This window comes from Triticum aestivum, chromosome 6D, assembly GCF_018294505.1.
Source record: "Triticum aestivum cultivar Chinese Spring chromosome 6D, IWGSC CS RefSeq v2.1, whole genome shotgun sequence".
Classification (NCBI taxonomy): domain Eukaryota; kingdom Viridiplantae; phylum Streptophyta; class Magnoliopsida; order Poales; family Poaceae; genus Triticum; species Triticum aestivum.
In genome coordinates, this window is record NC_057811.1 from 68,428,190 (window position 1) to 68,443,137 (window position 14,948).

At 43.0% G+C, this 14,948-nt stretch overlaps 2 protein-coding genes and 1 non-coding gene across 4 annotated transcripts; all 3 read right to left on the reverse strand.

The window, feature by feature from the left end:
• Positions 1-888: 888 nt before the first annotated feature.
• Positions 889-978, reverse strand: TRNAM-CAU (transfer RNA methionine (anticodon CAU)). The gene is given in 2 exon segments: positions 889-924; positions 941-978. It is a non-coding gene; the product is annotated as a tRNA-Met (tRNA).
• Positions 979-1,442: 464 nt separating this feature from the next.
• On the reverse strand, positions 1,443-6,101 carry LOC123143581 (uncharacterized). 2 transcript variants are annotated; one of them, XM_044562521.1, is made up of 8 exons: positions 5,895-6,101; positions 4,449-4,614; positions 3,964-4,049; positions 3,819-3,861; positions 3,086-3,142; positions 2,941-2,998; positions 1,898-2,598; positions 1,443-1,817 (listed from the first exon to the last, which is right to left on the reverse strand). In XM_044562521.1, exons 2-8 carry the CDS (start codon positions 4,596-4,598, stop codon positions 1,782-1,784), a joined length of 1,131 nt encoding a protein of 376 aa, XP_044418456.1. In that variant the 5' UTR covers positions 4,599-4,614; positions 5,895-6,101; the 3' UTR covers positions 1,443-1,781. The 2 variants fall into 2 exon arrangements, with proteins under 2 accessions (XP_044418456.1, XP_044418455.1); XM_044562520.1 differs by having other exon boundaries at positions 1,443-1,822.
• Positions 6,102-9,670: 3,569 nt separating this feature from the next.
• On the reverse strand, positions 9,671-13,658 carry LOC123143582 (probable ATP synthase 24 kDa subunit, mitochondrial). Its single transcript, XM_044562522.1, has 7 exons — positions 13,440-13,658; positions 12,563-12,650; positions 11,854-11,998; positions 11,205-11,315; positions 10,944-11,090; positions 10,246-10,368; positions 9,671-10,039 (listed from the first exon to the last, which is right to left on the reverse strand). Exons 1-7 carry the CDS (start codon positions 13,476-13,478, stop codon positions 9,976-9,978), a joined length of 717 nt encoding a protein of 238 aa, XP_044418457.1. The 5' UTR covers positions 13,479-13,658; the 3' UTR covers positions 9,671-9,975.
• Between the last annotated feature and the right edge of the window lie 1,290 nt (positions 13,659-14,948).

Genomic DNA, 14,948 nt, shown 5'->3' on the forward strand with positions numbered 1-14,948 from the left:
GGAAAAGCTTCTTGGATAATCAAGCTCGTCTATGGAAAAACTTCTCCGAGAATCAATGGCGTGTGCGCCAGCACAAGCTTGCTTCACTTATTATCACTCCTTCTCCATTCGTTCACTGCACTCCGTATAAAGAGGGGCACCGTCGTACGTGCAACCCAACAGAAGTTGTCGCAGGCAAGGAAGAGTCCATCATCAATGGAGGGGAAGAAGAAGGCGACCGTGAAGGCTGCAGCCGTCTGCGTGCTCCTCGCCGTCCTGCTGTCGGCGCAGCAGCTGCCGGCGGCGGACGCGGCGTCGGCGTTCTGCAAATGCTACGTCAGCTGCTACTCCGACTGCAGGCTCAGGCACCCCCGGCTGTTCTGCAAGCCGCTCTGCGGCGTGGTGTGCGCCCTGGGCGGCCAGATGGGCGGCGGGTGCCCGGGGGTCTGCGGGGAGGCCTCGGGCTGCGTCGTCGACGGCGAGTCGGACGCTGCTGATGCTGATGCGGCGGCGACCTGCGTGGAGGATTGCCGCAAGCTCCGCAAGGCCATGAACGGTTAGAGCCACCGGCTTTGGCCTTTGGGGTTGCTGATGATGTCTTTTGTGGTGGAATAATAAATAAATTGATATGTGAGTGTTGGAAGTAAAAGGCAATGGGTATGGCAAATCATATACGTATGAGAATTTGGTTGGTTGTCACTCGGATCAGTGAAATTTACTGTGTTCTTTGTGAAATATTGTAGTACTACACTGAAGAAAGCTAGTGATAGTTTGAGATATGTGAGAACCAGCAAAAAAAAATAGATGACCAGGTTCAGAGTTGCTCTATTTCACCTGATGATTCAGATGTAGTTGTGACGACCCAAAGTTGTCACAGAGCGTTTCATCATCACCAGGTCCATTTTTAGGTGGGGTGAGAGAGGCTCGAACTCTCGACCTCAGGATCACTCACGTTATTAGCTATGAGACCTACGCGCTAGCCAACTGCGCCACCACCCCTTTGTTGTATGATAAGCCAAACATCGGATTCTATCTTGGTTCAGATAAAGCAAAGCACGGCTAAACAGGCGACCAGGTTTGTTCATACGCTGCCCAAATCGTTAAATCTAGAGTTGAAGAAATGGAGAAGGAACTGCAGAAATGCCAGCTTAAAAGGCCAGAGCCCTGCAACTTCTGAAAATAAAAGAAGTTCATGTTTACTACTCGCTCCCTATCAAAATATCGGACCTTTTTTGACACCGTCAGTGTCAAAAAAACCTCTTGTATTTTGATACAGAGGGAGTACTTGTGTAAAAATAGCACATTATAGTCCACGAATCAGATGTAAAATCTGACATGGAGAGAACTTCCACTGGGCATCAGAGTGTCCACAGCTCATACAATATGCTAACTGAAGATAACCTGAGCGTTGGGTCACTCATGCCACCGCATCAATCACGACAGATCCTAGCACCAAGCGGAAATAATCTAAGTCGCAACTTAATATCTTAATAACCAATTTGGTACAGCACTGAGCGACTGCGGCTCGTCTTTGCGCTGATACAGATAGAACTAACTGTGCGCTTACTGGCGCAGCAGCTATGTCCGGGCCAAATCTTCCGTAAACAAGAACAGAAATTGGCACTAGTAAACTAGTAGTAGGTAGATCAGGTAGGCACCATAACTACGGGTTTCCATACAGAACCAATGGTGTGATTACAAAATATCATCAACGTGCGGCTGCAGTAGAACCCTTCACGTCGAACGGAGATCCCAACGGCGCGATCAGGCCCAGGCTCTGCATGATCTTGATCTGGCGCGCGCTACGCTGCTCCGATCCCCCCTTGGCCGCCGCGCCCCTGCTCTGGTGGAGTTTGGTCAAATCAGTGTGCGAAATTCATTCGACAATCGTATTCAGAAGAATGGAGTGTCGACTTACAGGAGAAGAGTTGGGATCCTTGGTCTCGGGCTTTGTCGCCTTCCCCTTTCTAGGTTTCTTCTTCGCAGCACGGCTTGAGTCAGCCTCCAGCCCACTAGCGGCCCGCTTGGTGCTCAGTCCACCCTCTGTCTCAGTAGTAGCAGCCGCCTTTGCCTCGGTAGCTTCACAGATTCCAAAGATCACTTCATCCACATACGCCATTTCAGCAGCAAGCTGCCTGTCTATGACGTCCCCCAGCAGTATATCCCTGACCATAGCTTTTATCTTCCGGTGGGTTCCTTCGACCGTCGAACCAGTTTTGTGCTGGCTTCGATTCACTGATGCCATGTCTCCTGCTTCAGCTGCATTTTCACTTGCGCTTGTATCATGGAGTTGTGGTGTGCTGTCCTCCGCCGCATCTGAATCCTTCAGATTGGTACAGCCCGATCGCTTTGAGGATCCTTCCTTTTTGGCCACCGATGTTCCTGATGATGCCTTCTTACCACTCTTTTTATCTCGCACAACAGAAGCTTGCTTTGGTGTCTTATCTCTCAAACCTTCAGCAGAATCTATACTCAAAGCTTTGTCGAGAGCACTTGCTTGCCTCACACCCTTCTGCTTTTTCCCTTTCTGAACAGCACCTCCACCTTTTGCACTGCTCCGAACTTCTTGGTCCTGCTCTATGCCTTCTTGCTTTCTGACTTTCTTAGTAGACGTCTTGGCTGTGGCCAATATGGTCAGACCATATGAAAAATAGAGAATTAGATACGTAGCAATTAAAGAAAAATATATTTGTATCATTGATAGCAAGGCGATTTAAAACTTGATCAGCAAAATAAAACCACACAGGTGATAATTTACCAACAATGACACTGATACTGCTCCTAGAACATGTTACCTAATCACACCATTGTGAAAAGAATCACAAACGGTAACATATCACTGTTAACATAAACCACTAATGAAGAGGGATAACATGAATGATCAAACCACAAGGACCCCCATATCAATACACAGAACGTGTTTTTCTGCATATATTCTCCAGGCAAAAAACGGAAATTCACCTTTTGTGTTGACAACTTCCTCCTCATCATCACTGGCCGACTTAAAATGAGATAGCTCCTGCATTTGTAAGATTAAACATGGATCTCAACAACCTCTACCAAACTGTGATTCATAACATGTTCAAAGCAAAGGTGATTGCCCTACCTTCTGAAGCACCTCATGGAATGCTTCCATGGCTGTCTTATTTTCTTTCTTCAGAAACTGCATACAATGAGCTCATAGGAGAAATATTTAAAATTCAAAATGGTCAGGGTTGGATATCATTCATGCGTTAGAAGACAAAACAACTAACTTTCTTGGAAGTTAAATAACAAAAGCAGTTTATAGTTTATACAGCAGAATCATTTACCATAAAATTACTACAACTCTACAAGCAGCACATAAGTAGTGACGCTGGGTGAGGATTCGATTGATATGGCCGGTTTAGGTAGAAAAAACAAATAGGACAATTATTAACTAGAAAAAATTTCATTCAATCAGCTAAGTTAGTTTATTAGTTATGCAACAATGATAAAATAAAATACATGCTTTACCTGTACAATCCTAAAACATATATGTGTGAGTCGTGCTATTGGTACATTCTGTTAGTTAGAACAAAGCATATTATAATTAAGAACAATTGTTAGAATTTCATTATCAACATATGCAATATTATATAATTTATCAAGTGTGTGTGAATATATGTCCGTCAATTCAGCCTTTTGGTTATATCAGTTTCCTGGAGTTAAAAACCTAAGGAAACCAAATTGCAATAATGATTGAAGTTGTTGGTTATTTTCGTGTTTCAGCTGATTTAAGCTTCTTTAATACAGTTCAGTCAGTAACCACAACTCCATATTAGCATCCTCATAAGCTGTAGGATAGAAGATGTGCATACCATTTCGAATTCCATGTTAGACTTCCAAGGGTCAACATACAAGCTGAAAATAAAATAGTGAAGACAATTACCTTTATTGTAAAGATTATCAGTTGATCGCCACTAGAAAGAAAAGAAAGGCTTCACATGTTATTAGGACCCTTACTCTAGGCATGTGCCATACAGTCGAACCAGAGCATCATGGCTGGTCTTCTTCTTGGCCTTGCTACTGGCACATGCTTCATCAATGACCTTGAATTCAGAAATAGAAGTGGTCTAAATATGTGCATGGGAAGCTAGGATGAAGAACATAACAGTTGGGAAAAGTCTGAAATGTTTTGTCTTTGCATCATACAAGTACAAAGGTTGTGGCATTGGCACTTGAGACTTGACCACACTATCTTACTCATACATGATCTATATAATTGATCTACTACAGATGCAACCATCTGCCAGCGTTCAATTTAAGCTGATGTACAATGCAACAAGCATATTCACTGCCATCTAGAATTATTTTAGAACCATACTGGCATCGAGTGCAGCAACAAAATGGTTCAACATGTTGGGGTAATCTAAATTGCTTATCTGCAGCAAAGCAAAGGTATTTAGCTAGTTGAAGTATGAAGTGCTCAGAAGGTGTATGCATCATACCTGGGCTGGCCACCATGAGGAGCCATCATGCTTAACCCATGTTATATCTCCTAAACGGAAATTCTGCCTTGGGTTAAGTTCTGGAGGTTCAGAACTTGATGTGCATGCAGCCATGCCACCATGACTTTTCTCTGCACTTCTCTTCACCATAATGATCAATTCAAACCTGCAACAGCATTAAACAAGAAATGTTAGTATTGATATTGCCCACTCTGACTGCTTGTTAGCTTGACAGAAAGCTATTCGACCAAAAGATCAACTTAAATTCACTGTTATAAAAAGCAGTCACATAAGCCTGACTAAGTGTTAGGCAGCAACAACCGCCTGCCTGGCAGCTAACACCTGAAATCATCTGCAAGGAGTAGTGTGGCAGGTGCAATAACCCACCAATTACTCAAACAAGGCTACAGCTCATTCCATGGTATGGCTGAACATTCCAACATCAGATACACACCATCACTTCCATGTGACATGTCCAATTAGGCAATTAGTGAATCAGAGCATCAGACTGGCTCTGGAGATCTCAAATGGGATATCGCCTTACTCTCAGTCTCTCACCGAAGCTTAAGCAGTTACTCAGTATCATTATATCCCTAAAAAGCACTTGCTCGGTGAATTAAAGGGGGGGTGCAGGAACAAAACTCGTCCAATAAATCAGGTGCAGACTTCTGCACTCTGAAGTTCGCTGGCATTTGAGTATATGCCCTCGTCCAGCAGTCTCTTGATAAAATGCATTGGAAGTTGAATGTGCTTCTCATGATTTACCTTGAGGGATGTGTTTTAACGAAAAATCAACAAGATGCCGCACATTTATTTGCAATTTGACACAAATGACGCATGTACAGGTGGCCCCAGGCCCCGCATGTCAGACAAAGGCGTGACACTTTGCCAAATTCCTCGTTCTTCACATAACAAAATCGATTAACCCCTTCACTCGAGAAAAAAATCAATTAACCCTTTTTACCCGGCCAAGGAAAAGGCAGCTTTGGCCCTTCTTTCCGTTGCTCCAGCACACAGCATAGATAGACAGGAGGCGGAGAGCTTTCGCTCTTTGCACTTGCACGTGCACGGCGCGCCCTGGGATAATGGCTTGACCGATGCCAGCAAAAATTCGATTAGTCCACACATAATGTGGTCCGTCGCGCCTCTCCCCTCGCAAATCCCCCCCTCGAAAGCAGCCATATCTCGTCTCGCGAACAAAACCTAGGGTTCGTTCGTACGACGCAAAATCGAGGGCCAAAACCTACGATCTGGCAAGCGGATGGGACGAGCGGCGAGATGGTGCGGGGATAACCTCGCTGGCAGCCGCCGCCCTGGGTCTCTGCCGGTCGCCGGGCTGGATGGGGGCGTGCTGTTCCAGCAGCGGAAAGAGGGGGAGCGGGTGGGCGCGGCGAGCAGGGAGGGAGCGGGAGAAGAATGCACACGGGGTGGGGCGAAGGGAAGCACCTCGCCGCAGGACGCCGCGCGGTCGCCGGCCGGAGTGGCCGCAGTGGTGGAGCAGGCTGCCCCGCTCCTTGGCGACGGCGAGGCTGCGCTGGGTGGAGAGGTCGAGGGTTCGAGTGTGAATGGAGAGGCGAGCTGAGGGAGCTCGGGTTTGATTATTGCCTTGGGGGCAAATGGGTCTTTTTGGTTTCATTCACACTCTCGAGCGTGGGGGCGGACAGGCTGGCATGGCAAGGAGCTGAATTATTTCTTCTTGGCGAATAATCGGGCTTCACCTGCTGTGCAATCTAATCTCAGAGCATCTACAGCCGGTTCCGTCAAATCCAGCCCCTTATACGTCTATAGACTGTGTCGGACTCGAACAGCCCCTCATAAATCATGTTTGACAGTCACACATCTCAAATCCAAACTCTCAAATTCATGCAAACCTATGCATGTCCATTATACACGTGAATGACGCACCATTGCAGCTCCACAAACAGTTCTTCAGCGAGCTTGGAGCACTCTGAATGCCCTCTTCACATCCTTCATGGATGCCTCTTGCATTGTTGCAAAGTGGCTTTGTTTGTTGCCTTGGGGTTCGGATATGGTCTTAAACGCCGCTCAGTGAGGATATATAACATTGGCAAGATAGTACCCCATGTTGTAGTCACTGCGTTGACAGTTAGGTTGCATGGCGGTGGTTGCCCGTTACAAAGTCTCCTAAACACGAAAGATCACTGAAGCACATTAATGTCGTTGTGAGAATCAGACATTCCAAAGAAAGCATGTCAAATCCACAAGTCATGTGATGTTATTGCTTCCAATATGATGGCGGTCTCTTTGGTGTGACCTTGTACATCCCGCTCAAACCTTTAGGGCACTTTTTTCATTGCCAATGCATGCAATTTGAATCGAGCATACCTGGAAACCTTGCCTCTCGAATAGCTAGCAACATTTCTGTATCCGGCACATTTGGTTCGCTCATATACTCTGCTCCAAACACATGCACCACGGTACGGGCAAACTTGACCGTGGTCTCTAGGCATGTGCTCTTCCTCGTCCGGACCATCTTACCAATGGCATCAGCGGCGGTACCGAATGGAAGTATCCTCAGAGTAGTCGTGCATTTCTGCTTAGTAGAGAATGATAGTTATCTTCAACAATCCCTGGTGAGCTTGAAGTAGGGATCGAGTGCCTCCACTCCCTCCCTTTGATTGTGCCCTTGAAGTTGAGAATGTGCTCCACCTCCCAGTCCATTTCCTGTTGGATGCTCATGATCATGATCATCTCAGCTTTCTCGTCATTTTGAATCATTTCATCAAGTTGTGCCCCGTCCATACTCCTCGTCTGATGAACCGCCCGAATCCATCGTTTTGCATCGGAGTAGGTGAGATCCGATTCAAAATACAACTTTCAACTCTAGTGATTACCATAATTGAACACTTAAATTCTCCCCTTCGAGGTGGTCGCCGACGCAGAGCCTGGATAGGAGGAAGATGGTACATCCATAAGGAACGGTGATGAGGGAAGAAGTGCATAACGACGACACATAAGGGATGAAGAAAAAATTAGTGCTTACGTTGATGATTCTGTTAACAATGAAATTTTGAATATTCTAATTATCAAGGCTAATCTTGAAGATGCCATTTGTTGGACACACGCTCCTAATTCAGATTGTAAAAGAAAAAGTGCATACAAAACTTTTGTGTAGGAGATCCAAGGCAGCTCTTTGTGAAGACAAGCTCTTACTTCGGATTGAGAGAGTGTTATGCTCAGTCAAGTTGGGAAAAACAAAACCATGGCCCCTAGGGTCAAAACTTTTGCTTGGGGGCTTATTAGGAGAGTTGTTGCAACACAATTAAGAGCTTCTAGGTATTCCAGTCATACCAACAAAGAATGTTGTGGATCTTGTTAAATAGAATTTGATCTGAACCTTTTCTTTCAATGCAATTTCTCTAGCTCAATCTGGTTTAAATTTGACCTCAAAACTGACATGTTGAACTCCAATTCATATTTTGTTGATATCATTCAAATGATCATGTTTTCTTAACAATCCGAGTTAAAACTAGATATTGTTTTCACTGTTCTTTGGAACATATTGAGAGCCAAAAATTATCACCACTTCAATAAAAGAAAATGAAGTCATATGCAAGTTCTTCATGATGCAAAGACAATACTTACTGCGGGTTTAATAGAGGAGAAGAGGGAAAGGAATATATCTCATGAAGATAACAATTATTATTCTCTCCTAAATACAGATGTGCATATACAATCTAATCTACGGGTACTCTAGCATATGTGGACGCAACCTTTCGATGGCTGAGAATGAAGCCTCCTTCAAAGTATATCTCAACAATACACTCACCAAGCACACAGCATTCGTTCATGCGTCGGCAACAAATGTGCAATTTGTTTTGCAGGCTGAAGCGATGGCCTTAATTGCTACCTTGGCAACCAAGGCATTGGGCTGCAGATTTGCTTCCTCTATTCTGATTGCAGGACTTTGGTTGATGCTGTGGAATCAAGGAATCTTCTTGCTAAGTTATGACATTATTTCTTGTCTCAGGTCCGTCAAAGTGCTCCACGGTCCTAGGTCCGAGAATCACTTTGCTCATGCTCTAGCTAATAGAGCCTTCTCAAACAAATTACTTTGCTCATGACTTCAAAAACGACATTTGAAGCCATCTCCTTTCCCTTGGAGAAACTACTTACGGTACATAGGTTGTTAATGAATAAAAGCTAGCCCTCAAGAGCGCTACCGTTTGCCAAAACAACTTTTATACAAATGCTAAATAGTTCAATGTAAAAGTTAGTAAGGATTTTTGTGAGTAAATTTGTTCAATTGTGATGCTTAAACAATTATTTCAAAATGATATATAGGAAAGAACAACCAATCTATTTTGAAGATTTTCATGTTAGAACGCAAATCTAGTGTAAATGCATATTGTGATTTTCCTGATAAAAATGAAGATACTGCATACACACACCTACCAGCTATAAATGCATATTGATCTCAAAAAACAAAAGGCTATAAATGCATAATGTTGGAAATCAACCATGTTATGCCGGGGTAACCACTAAGAGCAAGTATAATAAGGTGATATAAGCGGACTATAAAAATTTAAATATTATGTTTTTGCTAAGTTGAAAAAAAGAAAAGAGAAGCAGACGGCCAACTTTAGCACGGGCTCCCATAAGGTTTGTAAGAATGAAAGATGGGTCATATGTTAATAAATTAGTATTTCTTGTAGCCAACTACTATACATGCTAGCTATTACATTAGCTAGCAAACTGAGTATAGCTCAGATGGTTACGTTCTTTGTGGTGCAATCTCAAAATGATATGTCGACTCAGTCTTTTGAAGATACTCATAAAGATAAGGTGTGCGTACATGCGTTTATAAGGATAAGTGTACATTCGTCTGCGTCTCTATTCTGTTAAAAAAGGCTATTACATTAGCTATAAATTACATGCCAAGCTATATTATTAACTATGCTCAAAATATTATCAACTATGATCAAACCGCAGGTTGCAACGCTACATGTTAGCTTGACTAGTATGTGTCTTATTGGAATATAATATAAATAAATTAACTTGCCCAAAGTTTGGATTTTCATTTCATGTTTCTCTTTATGAATAACATTGACAACCATAATTAATCGTGGCTTCTTTTGGATCGATGGTTGATGCTTCGAAGCACTAGCTATGAGGAAGTGCTACCAAAAAGGTACTTGAAGTCCAGGTATAACATGTCAATGAAAATCGAAACTGCAGTTAAAGCCATGGCCAAAGCCTCATAACCTGGTGAACAAGACACTGGAACATCCCATATAATTATAATGTGTGGCTACTACATACAACAGCAGCCGCAGGCACATATTCAGCAACGCTTGATGTTCACGTTGCCAGCCTAAGAAACAAAACTCTCAACGCCGGAAGGTAACCAAGCAACCCAACTCAACGGTTGACTGTCATATTTTCGGTGCAGTTTTATTACAAAAAGCAACAATAACATCCATTCGGTGTGGCTTACAGCACCGGCCGTCACTTGAAAAGAAAAATCACAGATCGGTCACCCCGAGGGTTATCATCAATCAGGGACCTAGAGGAAGTTTCTAATGTCCAACTTCCTGACGTCAGGCATCGCCTCATCTTTAAACTCCTCCCTGGAGGCAAATTATGTCAGTGAATCGCTAACTTGTTAGCGAAGAAGAGATACAGACAGCATATATAAAATTCACGAAACTCTATGACGACTTGAGTGCTTTACATTGAAACTTTGCCTCAAGAGATTTCTAGCTTTCCAATTACAAGCCTTGAAAGATTTGAGGTACCACTCAAGCAAATAGTGGTGTAAGTTGAAGAGGCATACCTCTTTAGTTGGCCCTCCATTGCTTCAACAACTTCCTTCTTAAGTTCCGTCAGCTCAGCTTTGGCAAGTTCCATTTCAAGATTTTCCTCAATCTTGGGAAGATCCTCCTTCCGAATGCCAAGCCTATTTCAAGTTCCAAAGACAAGAGAAGAACGTATAAAACACATGCTAGTCAAGCTAAAACATGTCTAGCATGCACCTAACAGGACTAAACAGCAGATGTTGCAACAGATCCAGATACCCAACACTCAGGAACAAACAACAGGGGCCATGGCATCATTTTAACTGTTTTGCAGTATGAATAAAAGAACTCCTGTAGCAAATCAACAATGGGATGCATTCCTTTTCTCAGGAGAAATGTCAATCTCATTCAGCGTCTAGGTTAAAAGCTGTTAAAGAAGTGCTGCTAAAAGGTAATAGCACAGATGACCCAGATTCTCAGGTCATCAGCATATGCATATACATGAATTATCAATGGCATCTCCTGATGAAAATCAACAATGGGATGCATTTCTCTTCTTAAGGGAAATATCAACCTCATTCAATGTGTAAGTGCTACTAAGGTAATAGCAACTGCAGATGATACAGATTTTCCGGTCATCAGCACATGTCTCTCCATGAAATTATCGATGACTATCTTGCAATTGAAACTGAATGGATACTACCATGATAAGTAGAAGATGCACATATTTACATACTTTTTGTTAATCTTGTCAAACTCTGCCAAGAGGAGACCCATGTTCTTCTTGTCACTCCTCAGAAGAGGTTTCTTAATGTCCTTCTCAACTTTCTCGAGAGCTTCCATCATCATATCCTCAATACCCATATCATCTATGAGACCACTCCTGTGTAAAATAAAGGAAAACATTCATTGAGCAAATATTCATGTCAAGCTCAAGCATAAGGATTTCTGAGAGCATAGGAATAAACAGCCGATGCTAATTAGGTAATAGGCATACTTTTTCCTGAGCTGCTGAAGGGTATCCAAGTACGTCCTTGCATCAGGGATGCCCTTCGTGAAAGTCTCAATAGTATATTTAATTCTCTGAGAATCAGAAAGAAGATCTGCCCTGCATTTAGACAATGAGTAGTGGCGATCAGGTCATTGACAATAATCTCAAATGATTTAAAATAAGATAAAGTAAGAAAGTGGGTGCTTGTTTGAGATGGCAGATTCACATGGAATCCATTGAGCAAATGTTTTATGTCCAATCAGGTTAATTGCAGAAAACAAAGCCTTATAGTCAAAGAGGGCATTAAAATGTGCATGTAAAACTTCCTTAATTTCAGAGGAATACATCTTACACCCAGAAAAATTGAACCTTTCACATGCTTATCAATTCTATTCAGTCAGCAAGTAATATAAATGTGAAATGCTTGTTTCCATATTGATACTCAAATATTGGACAATAGGGTTCAGTAAATACAAGTTCTAGTTGCAGACCATGGGCCAGATTATAGAGGGGGCAATCAAGCAAATAATGTACCAAAACACCGGACCTAGAGAACTGTGTGCAACAGAGCACAAAAGTGAAGAAAAAACAATAGGAAGTAACAAGCTCAATGATCATGAAAACATGCAATGCAAAAGCCTATATATTTTCGTACTTTTCTCTTACAGTCCTCATGACTTGGGCATAGTTAGCAACTGCTGTTTGGTCATCTGGGTCAATCGTGATCTTCTCCTTCTTAAGGACCCCAAGTGCGGTCTCAAACTTTTTCTTCACCTCAAAAAAGATGCCCTTCAATAGGTCTGTACAACATGGGAACAATGAAATTAGGACTATTACACAATAAGTTATTAAATAAATAAATACAGCAACAACAGAAGCAGTACTAGGAACATTGTTGCCATAAAACTTACAAAGAAAATGCAAAACTAACAAACTCGATGAAAATTCAAAATGAATGAATACGCTGCATGTTCAGGGAAAGAGATAATATTGATTGATCCATCCTTAAGGGCACAGCTAATCATGAGATAAATATTCAAGATATAGAAGTTAGCTCCCAACATTTAATTAGGTTAAAGTTCCATGTCCTGCATGCTTCATTTCAGTCTTCTCACAAAGTAATATTTAATGATGTAGCATCACTCAGTAGTCACCAATTAAAATATCAAAGCAAGCCAGGAAACAGTGCCGATCACAACAAATTCAAATCTTGATGTGAATTCTTGCACCAAAACTAAATCAGTTATAATTTGAAAGTATTTTTTTCAGAACTAACACTATTACAGAACATGCACAGAATACCTATGCATACAATACCAAGATGTTAATTTCACACAAATGCAGCAAAGGATTAAAATGCGTACCATCTCCGCTGACAGGAGCTGCCTCCTTGGCAAATGAGCGGACTTGAGTGAGACCTCCATTGGCCAAAGCAGCTTGGACAGAATATAACTGCACAAACATTAATCAACAAACTGATCAGCATACACAGAGTGTGAATTTGACAGACACATCAGAAACGAAATGTTCCGACATCAAATAGCTCCACTCTACAACTAAAGAGACTAACAGTCTTAAACACAACAACGTCCAGATTAAACAAAACCAGTGCCAGTCTACACTGTTATGGTCTCAAGCTCAATGATAAATCACTATGCACAGATGAGCCAAAAGACCTGCACATCTCGGACAAGACGAAACTAAAGTTCAACGAGAAAACCACCATCCACACACCAGCAGAGGACATGCACAGCTCGGGAAACAGGAGACCAAGAGGACGCAGCCATGATTATTAGCATTTCTATTAATGAGGATGCAACATGGCAGTCTAGATGGCTTCCTTCGGTCGGTATGAATACACATGACTACGGATCAAGGAGGGAGCCGAAATGGGGAATTGCATTGGCGCAGAAAGATCTAGAGCTGTTCCCTGGCCGGCCCGACTCCAATCCCCTGTGCCCCGCAACCTGCGACGGCTCCCCTCCTAACCGAGAGGATCTCACCGCAACGAATCAATCGATCCGATCAAATCGAAGAGCATCGTACTCGGAGACCCCAATCACTCCCAGCACCCCGATCGACGACCGACTAGAAATCTCACCGGCGCGACCGAGATCCCGGGCAAACCGAATCAGACGGGCGGCGATGCACGCGCGCCGGATCAGATCTACCGAAAAGCTACTAGGGTTCGAGGCCCGGGGGGTGTGTGAGGGAGGGAGGGAGCCTGGCGCGCGGACGAACCTGGCGGGAGCGGGATACGAGGCGAGCGGCGAGCGCCATGGCTGGTGGGGGGCGGCGGAGCTAGGGCAGCAGAGGCCTCTCCGCTCCTTCTTCTTCTCCGATTCGATCTCTCGGCCGCGAGAGCGAGATGGGGATGGGGGGTGGAGGAGAAATGGGGGCGGCGCCTTGGGTGCGCTTTGTGTGGCCTCCAGGACCTCGCCCCGCCGTCCGATCGCGCACGGAACCCGCGCGCTCGGATCTCAAAGCGCGGCCCGGGTGCGTGGGGTCCACCCACCTCCCCCCGTGCGCAGTGGGCCGAGTCTGTCGTCCGTTCCTGGGCTTGGCACACCCACTGACTGCTCCTTGATTCGAAAAAAAAAACATTCTCCTTCCCGGGCCTTGCTCGAGGCGAGACATCTGGCATTTGACCGGATAGTTCTTTTCCTCAGAAATATTAACCGGATAGTTCTTTTCCCCTAGTTTCATTTCGGTTTTACTTGCGGATTTGCTTGAAGTTAATAAAGCTAGCCGTAAGGCCTTCCCCTCAAAAAAAAACCCGGATAGTTCCCACTACTTACTTCTTACTAGACTAAAAAAAAACTTGCTTCTCATGAGAGCATCTATGATGTAAAAGTTAGTGTCAAAAAATGTTTTAGACAGGAGAGAGAAGGTTTTAGAGCAGAAGAAATTTTTCGTCGTAACAGATGATGTAAAACTGGTGCCCCAAAACATTGGCCTTCTTATTAAAACAAGTTCAACAAAAATAATATCAAATTCATCTCAAATAAATTCAAAAACAAACATAACACAAATAGCACTTATTACATAGTTCATCAATCCACAACATCTAATTCAACACAATTTATTCGTCAAACATAACACAAAGTTCATCACACATGCATGAAACATAGAGATAAAGTCGTAAAACTAGAGATTTTGTTGCCCATTCCATGCCCATCACTCATTGATGAGATCTCCATGGGTATTCGAATTTTGAATGTCACGGTAAACTTCAAGAAAGCGTCGGAAGCAGTCTTCCCTTCTACACGGCTTTCCAGGCTTTTGCATCGATTCATAGAAGGATAATCTAGATCTTTCCCGCACTCATGCTCAATGATCATATTATGCATGATCATGGCGACTGTCATTGTGTACCATAGAAAACCAAATTAGCTACGCAAATAATCCTCCTTTTTCCATAAGTTTTGATTAAGTTTAGATGTTTGATATAAACAATATTTTTTGTCTTTTTTCTTTTTTTATCCTATCCTATATATCTAAATAGTTGATCCTCACTACTTTTATTATTTTAAAATGCACACATGCCACATCATCAAAGGCCCACCACAGCATGCATGTGAAAAAAAATCATTAGTTGATCACATGCAAACATCTCACCCATCACACATACCATCTCATCAAAGGTCCACTCAACATGCATTGCAAAAAGTTTTCCGTTATATTATGCCACTTATATTCAATAATTACTTTGAACTATACAGTAATTAAATAATATATATAATATGTATT